Source organism: Nilaparvata lugens, chromosome 9, assembly GCF_014356525.2.
Source record: "Nilaparvata lugens isolate BPH chromosome 9, ASM1435652v1, whole genome shotgun sequence".
Classification (NCBI taxonomy): Eukaryota; Metazoa; Arthropoda; class Insecta; order Hemiptera; family Delphacidae; genus Nilaparvata; species Nilaparvata lugens.
This window is the reverse complement of record NC_052512.1, coordinates 18,825,934-18,847,516: the sequence shown is the minus strand read 5'-3', so window position 1 is coordinate 18,847,516 and position 21,583 is coordinate 18,825,934. Positions and strand designations below refer to the sequence as shown.

The 21,583-nt window shown below is 33.5% G+C and overlaps 1 protein-coding gene across 2 annotated transcripts in view; it reads left to right on the top strand.

Moving 5' to 3' along the window:
* The window catches only part of LOC111060911 (lachesin-like), a 328,507-nt gene that overhangs the window by 263,953 nt on the left and 42,971 nt on the right, over positions 1-21,583 (top strand). For both annotated transcript variants that reach the window (XM_039435593.1, XM_039435592.1), the window contains one exon: positions 2,114-2,321. In XM_039435593.1, coding sequence (XP_039291527.1) covers positions 2,114-2,321 — 208 coding nt within the window. The remainder of the gene's footprint in view (positions 1-2,113; positions 2,322-21,583) is intronic.

Here is a 21,583-nt window from a genome sequence, read left to right as displayed (position 1 = left end):
GGCGATATATCGTTGTGAAAACGACTAATGGCTGTTGGAGTTGGTCTATCAAAAATGCTAACATCAAAAGCCAACCCTTCAAGACATTGCAAGCAATGATGCATGCAATTAATATCTCAATGTAACCTAGTAAAAAATCAACTGTTGTGTGGATTATTAGTTGCATGCAATGACACACGCAATTAATAACTGAAAGTAACATGGTATTTTCTCCCGACCTTTCTCTGCTTTCAACTCGAACTGACCTTTTGCCAGTATGTCTTGAAGGAGATTAGCTTTTGATGTTAGCATTTTTGATACACCAACCACAACAGCCATTTCCACACCAAAATCTCACCGACACAACAGGACAGGACAGAATTTACTCTGATGGATTTGTTGAATGATAGACAAGGATAGCAACACCAATATTAATCAAAAACTACCTCCATAACTTGGACCCGACTACAGTTATTATTCAATAACTAATTAATAAATATCGGGGCACCGAGCTTCGCTCGTTATTTTTAATAATGGGAGACCAAGCTTTGCTCTAGGGTGTGAAAGCATAGACAATTTGTAACGGAAGATTGAATTTATAGTTTATATTTATTTATTCATTTTCTCAGTCGTACAATTATTTTTCACAGTTATAGAAGGAGGCATAACAGGCTTATGCCCAAAACTGTCCTTTTTCAAATTATACTACAGTCCAAATCAAAATCTAGGTTAAGCTACTATCACTTATAAAAATATCAATTCATTCACCCTTCAAAAAACAAACACATCATCAATCACAAATAGATATACTATGAATTTGATCTAGAATAATATACTATGTTTGCTACAATATTTTGTTGATATACTATGTACTATTCTACACTAACAGCATCTAGTTACTATTTTAGACTTTCTGAAGTAAACATGTTTTCTAAAAAAAATCTCTTGTGTGGCGCACTCACACAACTTTCCTTGTCGTTATGAAAATTGATCACCTGACGCTAGTGTTCCCGCGCATACTAGTTCACTATTCAAAGATCTGAGCCAGCTGGTAACAGGACAATAACGCTGGATACACACGAGATCTGCTATCTCTTCATAGTGAATGATTTAATAGAATCAACAATTGCCAACAGTTTGCAATTGAATAATCACATTTTCTCAAATTTCAAGCTTATTTTCGATTTTAGGTGAAAATGTTACTGGACATTAATTGAAGAGATTTTCATGCTCAATCTTCTTCACTCACTTCATTTTAATCATATCTGAGACCTGATAATTGGAAATCTAAAATCAAACCTTTTCATATATGGGGCGGAGTTCCTGAAATTTTTACAGATATGGGACTTGTGGCATTTGATATAACTTATCAATGACTATTTTAGGTATTAATTTAATCAAAATCGTTGGAGCCATTTTCGAGAAAATCGCGAAAAACCCCGTTTTTGACAACAGACAACATTTTCGCCATTTTAGCCGCCATCTTGAATTGCATTTGATTGAAATTGTTCGTGTCGGATCCTTATAGTTTACCTTAAGTTCCCAATTTCAAGTCATTCCGTTGATTGGTAGATGAGATATCATGTACACAGACGCACATACACTCATACACACACACACACCACACACCACACACACACCACACACACACACACACCACACACACCACACACACACACACACACACACACACACCACCACACACACACACACACACACACACACACACACACACACACCACACACACCACACACACACCACACACACACACACACACACACACACACACACACACCACACACACACACACACACATGCATTCGCTCACACTCTTTCATTACGGAATCGACTGTTTTTCCAAGGACGTATTTATCCTTTTATGTCCTTCAGCGATTTATCCTTGGGTTGATACCTAGTGCAATCAAATCTTCATAATTATTATCATAAACCTACTATGTTTCAAATTTCGTGAAAATCGTTAGAGCTTTTTTCGAGATCCGTTGAACATAAATATGTATATACCCATATAACCACATAACCTGATAATCAGATAACCACATAACTATCTAAATATATATTTATATACAGAAATTGCTCGCTTAATATTATAGGATTATTCTATTTATTTTTCAGCTGGGATGGGTGAGGTTGTCAGATCAGACGATTCTCAGCCTTCATACTCAAGTGGTGACGCCAAGCTCCCGATTTCTGACAACCTACGACAACCAAAACCAGTGGAAGCTGCACATCAAGGGAGTGACAGAGAAGGACATAGGCTGCTACATGTGTCAGATCAACACCAAAGTCATGAAGAACCAGATCGGGTGCCTCGAGGTTCACGGTGAGTATAACTTCTGTAGTGTAGTCCTTGTTTTAAAGGTAGTTTTTTATTAACTATCCTTGTCTATTACTCAACAAAGCAGATAACGCTACAGTATCCTTCTCTAGCTCCGCAAGGTTGCTACATTGTTAATGTAGAAATATAATATTTTATCTAATTAATTTTGAAAAATTAATATCTTATCAATGAAATGGCAATTTGTGCAACTAGGGCACAAAGTGACACTTTGCTGCACCGAAAGAAACGTTTACGCACGAGACGTAGGCGAGTGCAGAATGGTTTCTTGAGTGCAGCAACTATTTGGTTTACATGATTATCTTAAAGGTCCAGTTGGACCACTTAAGTTGAACAAAATATAAGCAGACTTACTTGTCAGTTAATTTTTGTTTGATGTCTGTTATGTGTAATCTGTTGTGTTTGATTGATGGAGGATACTAGTAGTAATTGATTACAATTTGACGTGTCATATACTGCTGGAGCGTTGCTTCTTGATGCAGTTCCATTGTATGATGAATAAGTAGAGTGGAAGTATATTAGGTAGAAGTGAAAAATGAATGTTCTTGTGGCAAACCTCAATTATATGAACTACGGTGCACTAAGGTTGAATCAGTAGGAAACTCACATTTCTCAAGAGAAAATATCATAGCCTTCATATCATTGTTTTAACTTAACACACACACACACACACACACACACACATACACACACAATTATATCAATAATTGAAACAATTTGAAAAATGGTGAATCATTTGCTAGGTGGTTTGTCCCATGGCGGGTTGGTTATAGGCTGTTCAAGAATCCAGTCTGGGGCAAGAACTGGAGACACAAGAATAGAATAGAATAGAATAGAATAGAATAGAATAGAATAGAATAAAAGAATAGAATAGAATAGAATAGAATAGAATAGAATAGAATAGAATAGAATAGAATAGAATAGAATAGAATAGAATAGAATAGAATAGAATAGAATAGAATAGAATAGAATAGAATAGAATAGAATAGAATAGAATAGAATAGAATAGAATAGAATAGAATAGAATAGAATAGAATAGAATAGAATAGATAGAATAGAATAGAATAGAATAGAATAGATAGAATAGAATAGAATAGAATAGAATAGATAGAATAGAATAGATAGAATAGAATAGAATAGAATAGAATAGAATAGAATAGAATAGAATAATAGAATAGAATAGAATAGATAGAATAGAATAGAATTAGAATAGAATAGAATAGAAAGAATAGAATAGAATAGAATAGAATAGAATAGAATAGAATAGAATAGAATAGAATAGAAAGATAGAATAGAATAGAATAGAATAGAATAGAATAGAATAGAATAGAATAGAATAGAATAGAATAGAATAGATAGAATAGAATAGAATGAATAGAATAGAATAGAATAGAATAGAATAGAATAGAAAGAATAGAATAGAATAGAATAGAATAGAATAGATAGAATAGAATAGAATAGAATAGAATAGAATAGAATAGAATAGAATAGAATAGATAGAATAGAATAGAATAGAATAGAATAGAATAGAATAGAATAGAATAGAATAGAATAGAATAGAATAGAATAGAATAGAATAGAATAGAATAGATAGATAGAATAGAATAGAATAGAATAGAATAGAATAGAATAGAATGGAATGGAATGGAATGGAATGGAATGGAATGGAATGGAATGGAATAGAATAGAATGGAATGGAATGGAATGGAATGGAATGGAATGGAATGGAATGGAATAGAATAGAATAGAATAGAATAGAATAGAATAGAATAGAATAGAATAGAATAGAATAGAATAGAATAGAATAGAATAGAATAGAATAGAATAGAATAGAATAGAATAGAATAGAATAACTGCCAAGACGTTTGCTAACATTTCAAACAGGTAACATCAGATGATTGTGGATGAGAAAACTGCGTGAGGACTACTGTTCACAGAGCTACTAGTTAATCAGACAATAGAATTATTCATAATCAACCAGCTGACAAGTGATTGCAAACAATGATTGCATGCATTGAACAGATGACTGGATTGCAAGCAATGATTGCATGCATTGAACAGATGACTGGATTGCAAGCAATGATTGCATGCATTGAACAGATGACTGGATTGCAAGCAATGATTGCATGCATTGAACAGATGACTGGATTGCAAGCAATGATTGCATGCATTGAACAGATGACTGGATTGCAAGCAATGATTGCATGCATTGAACAGATGACTGGATTGCAAGCAATGATTGCATGCATTGAACAGATGACTGGATTGCAAGCAATGATTGCATGCATTGAACAGATGACTGGATTGCAAGCAATGATTGCATGCATTGAACAGATGACTGGATTGCAAGCAATGATTGCATGCATTGAACAGATGACTGGATTGCAAGCAATGATTGCATGCATTGAACAGATGTCTGGAGAAGCCGGTGAAGAGGTGTGTTGATGGAAAGGATAATTCTATTAAATTAAGCAAGCAATTTCTGTATTTTATATCTGGTTATTCATTTATATTTATATCTGGTTATTTATGTTCAACGTATCTCGAAATCGGCTCTAACGATTTTCACGAAATTTGGAACATAGTAGGTTTATGATATAGATAAGAAATTGCACTAGGTCTCATCCTTGGTAAAACTCGTTGAACGACATTGAAAGGATAATTCATCCTTGGCTCTGAAATAGCTGTGGATAGTAAAAAAGTGAGTGAGCGAGTATGTGAAAAATCAAAATTATCGCATCCCCGAAATTCATAAGATGACATACAGCCAGCTGTGAAATATATGAACACGATCATGTAAGAGAATAAATTGTGTTCTGTTTATCAATAAATAAAAATAACGAGCGAAGCTCGGTGCCCCAATACTAATTTATTATAAGCAGAGAATCGACAATCATATATTTGTTGAAACAACGCTGATGTATGAAGTTACATAACAATATTATAGAATCGTTATTCAAATTGCATTGAATCTTCATTCTCATTGATTAATTCTTCATGAATAAATAAATAAATACTTTTCACAAATTAGTTGAATACTTAGCAACGCTGTCATTTTGTGTGAATGAGTGTATAAGCCAGTAGATATTGTAACATATTATGTGAATAAAAAATATCTAATCTAATCTGTCTCTTCCTCTCTCTCTTTCTTCTTCACTCACTTTCTCTCTCTTTCTTCTTCGCTCACTCTCTCTCTCTCTCTCTTTCTTCTCTACTCACTCACTCACTCTCTTTCTGTCTTCCCATCCCACCTTCACCCATGGCGCTTGGTAGCTCTCAGGTTAATTAAAAGTCAAATTTCAAAGTATCTCGTGAAAGCTCATCCTGGTGAAAAAGGAGTTTTTCCAGAGAGTCGAGGGTGAGTTTTTCATCTGAATCAACGAGAAAAGCCGGGAAAGTTAATGATGGAAGTACATCACTGGAAACAACAAGAAAAACAACAACAACAACAGGTGATCCTCCACTGAGACGGACGCTACGTGCTTCGGCTGAAACTTTTAGAGTGAGATTTTCGTTATAAAGTCAGCACCTGATTGGTTTGTTATCCTTGTCTCTCATCAGACAAAGCAGATAGCTCCATCCTTCTCTAGCTTGGCAGCGTTGTCAAATTTTTGACTGGCTATGTAGTGGCTATGAAGGTCGAAAGGCTATATCATAATAAACTTTCAGATCATTTGGAATCAATAGTCAAAATATCTTTTCGAATGATGGATTGCAGATGGAAATTACTGAGATATTGCAATTTATTATCCAAATGCTTATAAAATAATTAAATATCATCAAACGAGAATTCAAATAAATGCTGTAAATCACCTCGAAGACTTCTGCTACTGCAAATTTTGACAACAGGGTGAACAGCTGGATGGAAATTCGATGACAAATTCCTGGAATTCCCGGGCTGACAAATAATCTTGAATAGTAGCGCTCATCGAATTCCCATCTATAGTGAGGTCCACGTTATAATGGCAGTGAAGAAAGATAGGAGAACAATGTTGCCGATACTCTGTCAATACCTTCTATAGAGAGCAACTGTTACCGGATCATTGATGTGATACTAACTGTTCATTCTCGTTTAAAATAATCATTCTTATTTTATCAAGCAAGAAACTATACTTTTCAATTATTTCATAATTGATTTTCATAATCAAGATTAAATATTTTCTTAATTTATCATATTTCTACATTGTTAAAAAAACAATCTGGCAATTGGGCAAAGCGAGGAAGAGATAGCGCTATCCGCTTTGTTGAATGATAAACAAGGATAACAATACCATTGCTGATCAAACCCTGCCATAATAACGTGGACCTCACTATAGCTGTTTACCCTGTTGTCAATATTTGCAGTAGCAGAAGTTTTCCGGGTGATTTACAGCATTTCATTTGGATATTGGTTTGATAATAGTTATTAATATTGTTGAATGAAATATACTGCAGAAGATTAATCACTATGAACTTATGATCAGAGGAAGAAAAAGACAAAATTTAAAGAGAATTCCACACTTGAAACACAAAAAACGATATTATTTACTCTTTTCATTTGATCAAATCACAGCTAGATTCAAGAAACCGCTCTTGTTTGTGATGTAGAATATATAAGCGGGCTTCACAAAGGCTGAAGGGTTCACAAATGTGTCTCTCCCATGACAAGGAGCTTCAATGATATATATCATAAGAGCATATGATACTGTACATAATATATACAATATATATATATATATATATATATATATATATATATATAATTATATTATAATTACACTGATATTAAACGAACATGCAGTGGACCAGTATAAGTATACAATGGTGAACATATACAGTATATATTCGGTATAGAATATGGTAAATGTTCAGTGGCCTAAGATATGTATATACTGAACTTTGACTATAAATGTATGGTGTAGTCTGGGATGATGGATGAGAGCTATTATACGGAGGAGTTGTAAGACTGTTCTTGAAACTAAGTGCCCTAACAGTTACTCAGCAACTCTCATATTATACTTTTGAAGAATTTTTTATCATCAGCTCTTGCCTCATAAGTTTTTCTATGAAATCTTTTCACAAGAAATAATTAAACGAACGCAGTGAGGTCTATGTTTCAACTTGGATTTCCTTTCGTCTGTCTGTATGTTTTGTGAAAAGGAATAAAAAATTGCATTTCAATGTTCTTAACGCATTTACGGCCATACGCGTTGATAGAATTGTATGAGATTTGGCAGGAATATTCATTTCTTTAACCGCGCATCGATATATACACAAGGTTTTTTGAAATTTTGAAATTGGAATAAATGCCATGATTCTCTACAACTTGAGGTTCAGAACAATAAAATTAGGAGACGTGAGTTTTTGATGAAGTTTTCATTGGCAATGATCAAGTTACTCCTTTAAACCAGATTAGGAGCTCAGCGGAACATTCGTACTTCTAAAATTAGTATAAATATGGATAAGCAGTGCCTTACTTTCGATTTCTGTATGCACTTGGAACAAAAATGATTGAGAAATGATGAAGTACGGACTGAGTACTTTTTTCTCTACATTTTTCAAAGAAGCATGCAAAATTAAATTGGGGTGTTCAACATCCCAGTGTGTCTACTGTGTTAGCATAAAGTAAGTGTGTCTCTGTAGGGATATGAATGGAAAAGGAATTTCTCCCATACTCCGATATCACTATATAATTGACCGAGCGAAGTGAGATCTAACACTCAAGTCGACGGTATTGCATTTCTCTTCATGATTATATTTTTTACTTTCCTTGCCCTATTACCATAGGTAAGAAAAGTATTGCTTCCCGGAAAAAATTAAGGTGTGTGTGTATGAGTGTATGTATGTCTGTGTAGGCTACACGATATCTCATCTGCCAATAATTAACGGGATGACTTGATATTTGGAGCTCAAGGTCCTTACACTATAAGGATCCGACACGAACAATTCCGATTAAATGTAATTAAATATGGCGGCTAAAATTGCGAAAATAATGCCAAAAACAGGGTTTTTCGTGATTTTCACAAAAACGGCTACGAAGATTTCAATAAAATTCATACCCAAAATGGTCATTAATCAGCTCTATCAACTACCGCAAGTCCCATATCTGTACAAATTCCAGGAGCTCCAACTTATCCATGCAGAGTTTGATTTTAGATTTCCAATTATCTGGCTTCAGACACAATTCAAACGAAAGTTTTCAAGTGGAAAAGATTGAGCATGGGAATTTCTGCAATAATGTCCAGTAACATTTTCTCCTTATATTAAAAATAAGCTCAAAATTCGAGTAAATGTTATTATTCAAATGCAAACTTAATGAGTTTGCTGATCTCAATTATATTTTATCAAGTCAGAAATTATGTTTTTCTATAATTTAATAATGAATTCTCATGATTAGGATGAGATATTTTGTCGATTGATGATTGATTTGACATTGTTGAAAGACGATCTGGTTCATTGATAAAATTATTCTTCTCATAAGCTCTAATTTTTCAGACTCAGCGGTCATCCTATTATATTAAGCGAGCAATTTCTGTATTTATATATCTGGTCATTTTTATATCTAGTTAATAAGCTGTAAACAAGCAGCGATCAACCATTGCGAGATATTAGCTAATGGTCTGCACGGACTGTACATGTCTCTCCCAGAAAAAGACTCTGAAAACATAAAAAACCATGCTCAAGCTATGTTTTCTCTTCTTGGATCTACCTACAAGTGTGAGCAGACATTTTCAAAAATGAAGTTTGTTAAATCCAAATACAGATCTTCCTTGTCAGATGAACATTTGAAAACAATTTTAATGATCGGAACCACAAAGTTTGATCCTAAATGGGTGGACATTCTGAGTGGAAAAGAAATGCAATCTTCTCACTAAAAATGAGTATTCTCTTTTTAGCTTGGTAACTTTCTGTGAATTCGTGTATTGTCAAGTTGTCTTATTACTATTAAAAAAGTTATTATCATTTTGTTCAACTTGCTAAATTCATGCATTGTCAAGTTTTCTTATGACCTTTTTACACTCAATAAATTGGACTTTGTATTGGAATGAAATGAATTGGTTTGTTTCTTTCTGTGTTTTAATTAAACCTACTTGAAACTCCTCATATTATTTTAATGGAAATATAATAATTTTACACCCCCCTAATCCCCCGTGTCGTGTGTGTCCCCACAAGTCAGATTCCACGTACATCCTTGTTATTGGCCCTCTAAGCCTCCCAAGAATTAACAATGTGGCCCTTGGATGAAAAAGTTGGAAACCCCTGATATAAAGATTCGATTGCTCTTGGTCTCATCCTTGGATAACTCGCTTAACGACATTAAGAGGATAATTCATCCCTGGCTGAAACAGCTGAGGATAGTAAAAAAGTGAGTATGTGAAAAATCAAAATATCGCATCCCCGGAATTCATAGAATGGCGTATAGCCAGCTGTGGAATATAAACACGATCATTTTAGAGAATTATGTTCTGTTCATCAATGAATAAAAATAGCGAGCGAAGCTCGGTGCCCCGATATTAAGTTCTAATTTTTCAGACTCAGCCGTCACTTTGCAATTGGAACAGTCTCATCAGATCTACAGTAACTATATTACCCACAGTATGGCCATTGGAATTTTTTTTCCCGCCGCCGCCATGAAGATTCCAAATATTTGAATTTTACAATGGAGCTTATAGGAGTAAAATCGCTTGCTTATTTTACTTATTAAAGCATATTTTTGTGATTATCAACTTTGATAATAATTTCTTTAATGCTTTTTCTATATTCCCAATATAGTTTTGGAACTTGAAATAGTGATTTTTAGATAATAGCGAGTAAAAATGAAAGGTAGGTAACATAACCTGAAAGCTGAATCTCCAAAAAAATTTTGATATATGTCATGATATTGTAATAAATGTTGTTCCATTGACAAAAAATAATGAAGTTCTCATATCTATTTGTAGAAAAATGATGGAATTCCCATCACAATAGATTCCATAACATTCAAATATTTTGTTTTATTAGTTGACAGCCAATAAGTCTGACGAAGATATTGTGAACACAACATTGGATATAAACTGTGGAAAAGCCAATAGTTCTACTTAATGATTTTAATTAACATGTAAGCAATTGAAAAAGAAAACACATAACCAATTATTATACCATTATTATTACATAACCATTATTATTAACATTTAGTGATATTTCAAATCTTAAGCTCGTGGTAATGCAACTCTAAATCCATATCAATAACTATTGACCAATTATTGAACATGTTATGGGTAGGGTACTCAGTACTGAAGAGAATCAATAATAGAAGTCAAGATTTACTTAATCAGCACTTAATCACAGTTAAAAACTTCATAAAATTTTATTTTTAATTGAGCCGTAAAAAGTATTTTGAAATTGAATTATTTGAAGTTCGATCCAATAAATTGGATGAGGAAATACAATAAAATTGAAATTTATGTTTCTGCATATTTATCTAGATCACTGGTTCCCAATAAGTTGTCCGTGGAAGCTCTAGAAGTGGTCTGCGATGAGTCCGAAGGAAGGAAAATTAATGTTTCAAGCTTTATTAGTGTTTTTAAAATTTTCTTTATTGCCTATATTTAAGTCTGATCAATTTCCCTTCAAAAATGATATATCAAACTCATCGTGAGTTCAAAATATGTTTACAATCAGTAAAAGAAGTGATAAGTTTCAAATTTCTAATGCTATAAGATAGGACTTAAAAGTTTGTTTGGAATCTTATGGCGGATTTGTACCATGTGACCGGGCTAACCAATCAGAAGCGTGACAGTCAATGGCCATACTGTGGGTAATATAGTTACTGTAATCAGATCTATACCGGCTTTAGACAGTGACTAATACTAATACTGTATGTGGGAGCGTTGAGCAACTTGAAAAGATTCAATGTAATTCAATTATTTCATCAGACAGCTCTGGTGTGAATTAATGGTGAGAGAAAAACGGCAAAGAATACATTAAGCTTCATTGTGCTTCTATTAAGCTTTTTGGCATGGAGTAAAGGGGTAAGTAATGAGGTAGAATGGAGTAGAGAATGAGGACAAACAGATTAAGGATGAGTGTGTGTGAGAGAGATGAATAGAGGAAATTGGAGTAAGATGGAAGGTGACCATAACACACACCTGACTAGACCCATTATGAAGTCCACTAAGCCTGATGGGCACCATATCCATTACTCATGGGAGGGTCTCAGTGCTTCTGGGTTTCAGTTCATCTCGGCATCACGATATCACCTGCCTAATTATGTTTCAATAATGTAAAAGGGTTGATGAGGGGTTGGGATTTCTAATAACAGAATGCTATAATCGTTCAGAATGTATTAAGTAAATAAAAATATATTAAATATCATTTGTGATCAAATAAATATGAATCTAGATAAACCTTCAACTTTTGAGATAATTCAGATTGAAAAATTTTGAGTTAATGACCGAACGAAGTGAGGATTGAAGTCGACGGTTTCGTATTAATTTATCTTTATGTTTATATTTTTGTTAATATGTGTATATGTTTATGTTCCTCATTCACAGTGAAACGCAGCAATAGATTTCCATGAAATTTGACTGGCATGTTCCTTTTTGAATTTCGCGTCAACTGTATACGTTTTTAAGGTTTTTTCGAAATTTTGAATTTTGAGGATAATACTAAAGGAAAAGGAGTCTTCTTAGAACACCAATAATACCGTAAAAATCAGACTTTAGAGTTATTCATCATAAATCAGCTGTCGAGTGGATTATTAATTGCATGCGATGACGCATGAAATTAATATCTCAATGTATCTTGTTGAAAATTCGGCTGTTGTGAGAACTATGAATTGCAAGCAATGAAGCATGCAATATTGATAACTCGAAGTAGCTTATTATTTTCTCCCGACTTTTCTCTCCTTTCAACTCGGTAAGCTTTTGATGATAGTAGCATAGTTGTTTACAACAAATTATTAGCATTGTGATGCTAATAATTATGATTAATATTAATAATTATTCCGATACAACAACCCAAACAGCCATTAGTTTTTATACACCAATATCTCGCCGACACGTCAGGACACGACATAATTCACTCTGATGGACAGTATGGACAGAGGAGGCTTCGGTTTTTAACTGCACGAGGTCTACTGTTCACAGAACTACGAGTAATTCTGAAAATGAACAGAATCTTGAAATCTCAGCCGTTTTATCATTTTTACTGACTTTTTCATAACATATTCTCACTATACCATTGTGGCCAAACAAGTTTCAATTGCAAAGCAGTTTTAATCTGAGTATAATCCAGGCTCACACTAAACCGGAAAGGCTCGAGTTGAGAATTGCGAGACTGTTCTGCATTTTCAGTGCTCATTTTGAGTCTGCTCAATTTCTGAACTATTCAGATAATGATATTCCTATTGTTCTTAGTAAGAGGTAGAGGCCACAAATTGGGCACTGTTCAACCTGGTTAACTTCCGGGATTCAACTCCGTGCTCCGGAACCTTAGTTCCGGTTAAGGATAGTGATAGAACAGAGAATCATTAGCCTTATCTGGAATTATTACTATCAAAGCTCATACTAGTGAGCCCCCCGGTCTGGGGAACTCTCTCATGAACTATTGTACTGATTTCGAAGACTTGCAACTTGTAATTATTCTACAGAGTGAGTCATATATATGGGAAACCTTCAATAAATTGGATACTGTAGCTTTTAAGATGAGTTATTAGTCAAATATTCTACCTTTTGACGTACAAATGAATTTCAACCCATCAGAAGGGGGTGACTTAGGGGTTGTAACTCGAATATTTCAAATGTAAACACCCATTGTGTGGTACATCATTTTAAATGCCTTTTTGAAACAAGAAAGATGGCATCGACAAAAATGTTCTATGATACTTGTATCCAGAAGTTTTAGTTTTCAAAGAAATGAGGGGTTGTAACTATTTTCAACGTGAACACTCATTGTGTGATACATCGTTTCAAAGGCCTTCTCAGAACTAGAAAGATGACATCAATAAGAATACTTTTATTCAAAATGGCGACCGATTGAAGTTTGAGTTTTTAAAGAAAAATTGATACATTTTTATCAGCCGTCATTACAACCCTCAAGTCACCCCCTTATGAGGAGTTGAAATTCAGTTGTACGTCAAAAGGTAGAGTACTCGACTAATATTATCCTGAAAGTTACAGTATTATATCTACAACAGTTTCCAATTTATTGAAGGGTTCCCATACATATGACTCACTCTGTATGTGAATCCATATAACTTCATAGTTGGCCGGAGCGAATCTGAGAAGTTTGGAATCGATCGGGTTTTGTCTGTTTCTCTGTTTTGTCAGTTAATGTCCGATTTGGCTTTCATGACTTTGAAACAAGGCGCGTCAACGTATATACAGAGTGTTTCAGAAGTAGTGTCGAGCATTTCAGGGTATTGTTCCTGGATGATAGGAGACTACAAAATTAATAATGTCGTATTTTAAGTGTCCAAAACTCAGCGGTTATCCTTATAGCTGCCATTTTGTTTTTTTCACTTAGGAATTTTCATCTCGAGAACGAAATGATGTATTGATCTGAAATTCTGCATGAATATTTATGCTATAAAATCTCAACTTTGAAAAAAAATGAAATAAATTCGATCTGGATTTTCAAAATGATGGCCATTTTAAATTTTTGATGGCAATTTTCACGATAACCGTTCACTTTACAGAAAATTTACAAGAGACAAAAAAATTAGAAAATTTTATCAAAATTTCAAGGATCCCTTATTTTATGAAGCTTGGTCGGAGAATAACAGAGAAATTGATTCTTTTCGTATTGCATGCATGACCACTTTTCTCAATTTAAACATCAACATTTAATTACCAATTCCAATTGTATTCAAGATGTAGCTTTGAAATTTGGTATGGCTCCATATGGCCATCCAGCTGATTTTACAATGTTTTCAGATGATCTTGTTTGTTCATGATCATGCATGCAGTACGACAATAATCAATTTCTCTGTTATTCTTCAACCAATCTTGATAAATGAGGTATCTGTGAAATCTTGATAAAATTTTTCAACTTTTTTGTCTCTTGTAAATTTCTGTAAAGTGAACGGTTTTCGTGAAAACTGCAATAAAAAATGTAAAATTGCCGCCATTTTGGAAATTTACATATGAAATGTTTAATTCCATTTCTAAAAGTTGAGTCTTTATAGCATCAATTAATATTCATGCCAAATTTCAGATCGATACAATATTTCGTTCTTGAGATAAAAAGTCCTAGATGAAAAACACCTGAATCAAAACATCTGCAAATAAGGTTTTTTGAAATGTTTCATCTAATCTCTATACTTATAAAAGACTAAGCCCAGACAGACTGAAATCACACCACAGCCCAAACTACTGAGCCTAAAAACTCGAAATTTTGCACGATTGTTTATGGTAGCCTGAAAACATCCACTAAGAAAGGATTTTCAGAAATTTGCCCCCCTGAGGGAACTGGGGCTCCCCCAAAATCTTGTACTTTTCAACCGCTCATTGCACAGCAAAGTCATGAGGAACTTTTATGTTCAGCTACGAAAAAAAATTAGATCTATGCAGAAAAATTTCGATCAGGAGCACAGGGGGGTCCAGGAGAGGGCATTTTTCGAAAATTTCGATGTAAAATCACACTACAGCTCAAACTAATTGTCCTACAGACTTGAAATTTTGCACAAATATTCTTCAAACATACTAGACGCGCACTAAGAACGGATTTTTGCCTCTAAGGGTTTCAAAGGATGAAAAAGGATCATATTAAGTAAGGTTATGAACATGGTAAGGTGAGTGCCATATGGAAATGAGATAATTTATTTATTGACATGTGATATTCTAACATATGTTGTAATCATTGGAAATAACAAAATAATATAATAGAAATTCAAAAAAGAACATCTGTTTTATTGCTTTCTACCTGATTCCACTCAACCTCAATAATATTGTTCTGATAATTGATAAATATGTTTAATAATATTATTATTATTGATATAATAAAAGTATTGTTTTAATAATTGATTATTATCATTAATATAACAATAGTATTGTTTTGGTAATCAATAAATATTTTTATTTTCACAAACTCTGTATAATTTATAATGGTGAATGTGAAACAGCTGCATCAAAGAAATTATCTCAAAAACATATTTTCAGGAAAACCATAGTTTTGAACTTCGTTTTCCTGATGCAATGTATAAGCCTACACGTGGCATGTAGGTATTATTAATTTTTCAGCTAGAACAGTTTTTTGAGACTGCTAAATAAACGTCTACAGTTTTGACACGTTTGAATTGTTTTAATAGGTAATGCTGTATCGGCAATATGAAAACGCATGCAGTTAATATGTCTTTAAATAAAGGTGTTGATATCTACATGATAATATTCACTACCATTTTTATTCAATTAAAATTTCAAAATTATTCAAGCCTTGATAGAATGATTGACTCACTGTAATCAGTCGAAAATTTTATTATTGAAATGAGGGGTATTTTGGCAAGCTGAACAAAAAAGTAAGGTCCTATGCACCTTTTTGATATTATTTCTTGAAATGAAAAATGAGTTTTGTGGGTTGTCAAAACTCCCGCTAAAAGAGAAATTTTATCCTATCTTTCAGTAAAATAACAATGATTTCTGCATTGAATAACATCTATCTTGCCAACAAGAATCGAACTCTTTGTGAATTTAGATATGACCTACACTTTAGATTTATATAATTCTAATAATAAATTCATGGAAATTGAAGAACTTTTTCCAGTTAATTGATGAAATTGATTATCAATAGAGAAAATGATTATAATTTTATAAATACAGAATTAGTTGAATGAATTGTCTATGTACTGAGTTCTTGGTCAACAATAATTCAATATTGGTATTTATCCATCCAATCATTTTTTTTTCAGAAGTTATTTCATTTGAATTAGAAAATATTTATAAGCTCCTATCAATTTATCAATCGTAACAATGAATTCTTCAAAACATGAATTTAATCAAATAAAAAATTGCCGATACTTCTGTATTGATGTTCGCATGTTTTCCACTTATGATGGATAGCAAAAATATTGTGGAGCAAACTGCACGGCGAATTGTAATCATATGTCTGTAAAATGGATTAATAAATAATTATTATTAGCCCCCCTATTAAAATTTCTGTTCAGAAACCATCCCCAATATTCACACAACATATTCCCAAAGTTTCATGCCGTTATGTCAAGAAGTTTTCAAGTCTACAGGGAACAAACAAACATACAAACAAACACACAAACAGACATTCATTTTTTATAAATAGATTTCCATTCGGCTCAAACAAAAGCCTCTCTAAATGAAGGTAGAATGATAAGGATTCAGCTCTGTTGTTTTAACATTTTTTTCAAATCACTTTCAAAAGTTCATGTAGTACCCACTATTGTGTTTGAGACACTTCTGGCGCTATCATAGTTTCACCACTATTCTGTTCCACAGTCCTATCTCTTGCAGTCGTTAACTATATCTATATAATAATTATATAAAGTAAAGAGCTGGCTTATGCACGTACGGGATAGGAAAATTATGTTTGACGCATCATCACGTCTGAACTACTGGACTAATTAACTTGAAATTTTGCTTATAGATTCTTAATTAACCAAGGATGGTTATAGGCCTATTCTCAATTCTTCAAAATTTCATTACGTCAAGTTTTCATTTCGTCAAGTTTTAAAATAGATCCTTGCGAAGCACGGGTTCTTGCTAGTATTGGATAATACAAAGGGGAAAGGAGTCTCCTTTGAACGCCAATATTATCGTAAAAATCAGACTATTGAATAAATAATCATCATTTAATGTATTATAATTTTATTCTTAACGATATGCAAGTCACTATGAATGATAAACTACAGCGTTGCCAAAATTATTGTCTACGTTTCGTCTACTCCAACGCCATGATCATATCACCCCAGCCCACATTGCTAGTTCAACATTAAAGCTTCCTGATCAAAGGCTTTTTCGAATAGTCAAGCTTGTTAGAGATATCTTGAAATACGGTAATCCGAACTATTTTAAAGATGACTAGCATGATCCCGTGCTTCGCAAGGATCTATTCTCAAACTTGATAATCTGAAAACTTGACGTAATGAAATCTTGAAGAGTTGAAAATAGTCCTATAACCATCCTTGGTTAATTAAGAATCTAGTCTATATGCAAAATTTCAAGTTAATTGATCCTATAGTTGAGACGTGAAGATGCGTCAAACATAATTTTCCTATCCCGTACGTATATAAGCCGATTCTTTATTTTATTATATATATGGTTAACAACTGCAAGAGATAGGAGTGTGGAACAGAATAGTTGTGAAACTATGATAGCGCCAGAAGTGTCTCAAACACAATAGTAGATACTACATGAACTTTTTAAAGTAATTTGAAAACAAAAGTGAATTCAACCTTATCATTCTACCTCCATTTAGTGAGGCTTTTGTTTGAGCCGAATGAAATCTTCTATCTTCTATATATATATATATATATATATGAAAATGAATGTCTGTTTGTGTGTTTGTTCCCTATGACTTGAAAAATACTTGACATAACGGCATGAACCTTAGGGAATATGTTGTGTGAATATTGGGGATGGTTTCTGACCAGAAATTTTAATAGGGTGGCTGATAATGATCTATTAATCCATTTTACAGACCCATGTTTTCTAAATTGTCGGCCTAGCGGCTACCGAAGAACGGAAAGATGATCATGATTCAAGATCATATTGGCCCCTCATTCAGCATCTAAAGTTACCAGCTGTAATAAACACGTCACCCTATGATGAATTGTATAGGCTACTGGTATATTACAACGGTAGTTTGGAGTTGAAGTGTAGTTGATTGATACCAGCTGTAGATAATGGTTCCATAGAAGACTCAATGAGTAACCGGAAAATGTTGGAGAAAAATTATTAACCTCATGGAAGAGAGCTGTTCATATTGCATTCATTAATTGCAGAATAATTTACAATTTTTTCTTTTCCAAATCTTGACCATTTGGATGTTGAGGTGGGGTGAATAGGGACACTGCCTAAAACTAGTGTTTGCTGGTTTTATAGAAGTTTAAAGACTCATCTTGAAGTAGTCAACGTTGTTGAGGAGGAGAAAGAAATTGGGTGCGAGTTAAATTCCAATATGACACAGGGGTGAAAGTATTTATTGGGAAGGTTGAAGAAAAATTTTCAGGTGATAAGTTCATGAGATCATTCCTTCGACAAAAAAATTCCGTGAAAATGCAAAATGTTTATATTTTTCCAGATGTCTGCGAATTCAATAGGAAGCAAGTTTTAAAAATTCTGAAAGACCCCTCCAGTAAGAGAGGAAGATATTTTTTCAATGAAGAGCTGATACAATATTGAACTCTGTAGCTTCTAATGACTTAATTATGAATTTAGTTTTTTATCGAATATTTCTTTACTTCAAATGTATTGCCTAAGTTTATTTTTATCAAATATATATTTAAAAATATTTTATCCTATTTTCAATAAGGTCCTTTGTGTCCCTATCGACCCCATAATAGGTCTGCAAAAAAACGTGCATGCTATACACACTTGCGTCCCCATTGACCCCACCATTGGGGTGAATAGGGACAGCAATGAAATAAATAATAATGAAAAAGAGGGTGGATGCAAAAAAAAATGTTTAATCCAAGAGATACCTATACCAAGAGTGAAAGCCATAAGTGGATCACACACAGAATAAAATAATTTTTGTGCAAGTTATAAGTAAAAAAGTGTGAAAAACTGCCCCTATTCACCCCATTCTACGGTATTAATTTTGAGTAGTTCAATCACTTCCGTTATGGACACTGAATACATTATGGACAATCAATACGTATGAGATTTATTAGCTACAAAATAATAAACTTTGATTGAAGTATATAATTGCATAATCAAGTAGTGAATAATTGTTATTTTTATTGTTAAATTAATTGTGATGTAAGTTTCAAAATACATAAGTTGAATGTGATGCCAATTGTGAAGACTTTCAAATTGTAAAGAAACAAATTCAAAAAATAAAATGATTTTGTATTCAAAATTTTTCAATGTCCTGAAATGACAAACTCTTTGATTGCCTTTGTAGGCACAGCTCATAAGTAAGATAAATCTATATAAGTAAATGAACAATAGCAGTATGAATGATAATGAATGAATGAAAATAGACAGATGAATGAATAAGAATGGATGATATTACAAATTTATGATGAATATACAATTACTCAACCTGAGTATCTTGAGGATGTCGAAAGCTGTCGAAGATTGTAGGCATTTGTAAGAAATGCTCTGGCAATGGAAATCATCATCACCATACCGGCCAGAGAGTGGGAGGGTATACGTAACCCCAAAGTGGAATGCTAAATTGCACAGTCGACCAAGTGAGTGGGAGGGTATATGGAACCCCAAAGTGGATGCAATTTCGACTGTCAATAGAGACTGCAGACCTTATCGGTAGATTCGATCGTAGGTAGAATTGTAGAACAGATTCGGTAGCAGATTGATTCGAGAGATGTAGAGAGATTGATTGAGTTTCCCAAAATCCAAACTGTGGACAGAGGAAAAGAAAATACCCTACGGTGAGAAAATATGTTGACTGTAGCAACAGCGCTCTGAACTACACAGAGTTCAGAGTACAAAGAGCTTGAAAACAAGAATATGAAATAAAGATTTGTAGAAACATCAAGCAATCTTGATGATCTTGGAATTTTGCAGAAATGCAATGGAATCAAAATGCTAAATTGACATTTTTTAAAAAAGATTGAAATAGATGAACAATGTAAAATTGGAAAGAGCTTTAAACTAAATTCTAAAAATTGAGTTCAGAAAGGCGTGTTCAAATGGAAAGTGAGGTTACACCTACCAGAAGTTTGAGATTCAAACACAATCCGTGAAGACATACAAGTTGTTTGATTGAATTAGGCCAATATTTATCGCAAATATGCCAATGAAACATGAAAGTACTGAATATTCAGCTGGAATAATTCAAATTCGAAAATTGAAAACAAGAGCTGGCCAATTCCCACATTCCGGGATCGAGTTGAAACAAAGAAGCAGCACACCAGCGCCACACAAGCCGAGTGGAGCAAAACCTACCTACAACGATTTCCGCAAGTGAGAAATGCAAGAATAAAGATACAAAACACAAATATTATTCAAAAGCAAGTGAAAAAGGACAAATTTGAAATTAATCAAATAATACTAGACAACAAATTGAAATTATTACAAAGATACAAATATTGAAAACAATGCAGACTAAATCTGCCAAACATTGGCTATACTGGCAACACGCTAAGTTCAAAAATCAAGGATGATGCAAATTGAGTTTTAACAGTCTATTAAGAAATTTTTCAATGTGATTTTTGTTTGCAATAAAGTTTGAATTTGAAAAAAGAATAATTATCAACAAACTCCTAACCAATGAAAATCTCTGTGCTCTGTTCTAATCGGAATGTAACAATGGAACAAACATGTGGCAAGCTCGCACTTTCGATCCAAAGAAAATTAAACTCGATCAGCTGATTGATAAAATTATTTTAAGCTTTCCAATGATTACAACATATATGTTAGAATATCATGTGTCAATTATTCCAGTTCCATATGGCATTCACCTTACCATGTTCATAACCTTACTAAATAGGATCCTTTTTCATCCTTTGAATTCCTTAGAGGCAAAATATCTCAAATTCCGTTCTTAGTGCGCATCTAGCATGTTTGAAGAATATTTGTGCAGAATTTTAAGTCTGTAGGCCAATTAGTTTGAACTGTAGTGTGATTTTACATGAACATTTTTAAAAAATACCCTCTCCTGGACCCCTCTTTGCTCCTGGTCGGAATTTTTCTGCATAGATCTAATTTTTTTTCGTAGCTGAACAAAAAGTCCTCATGACTTGGCTGTGCAATGAGCGGTTAATAAGTAGAACATTTTTTGGAGGCCCCAGCTCCCTAAGGGGGGCGAATTTCTGAAAATCCTTTCTCAGTGGATGTTTTGAGGCTATCATAAACAATTGTGCAGAATTTCAAGTTTGTAGGCTCAGTAGTTTGGGCTGTGATGTGATTTAAGTCTGTCGGGGCTTAGCCTTTTATAGATATAGATATTTCAAATTAAATTTGTCTCTGAAGGTAGGAGGATAGATGCCTCACATACTAGAACTGGAGAAAGTACTTTAAGGATACCCACCATCGAACCACTATTTTCACGAAATCCTTTTAGTCAGTGCCTGTCGTGCATGGAATGCACTTCCTGTTTCTATCAGGTCCATCGAGAGCCGAGCGAGCTTCATC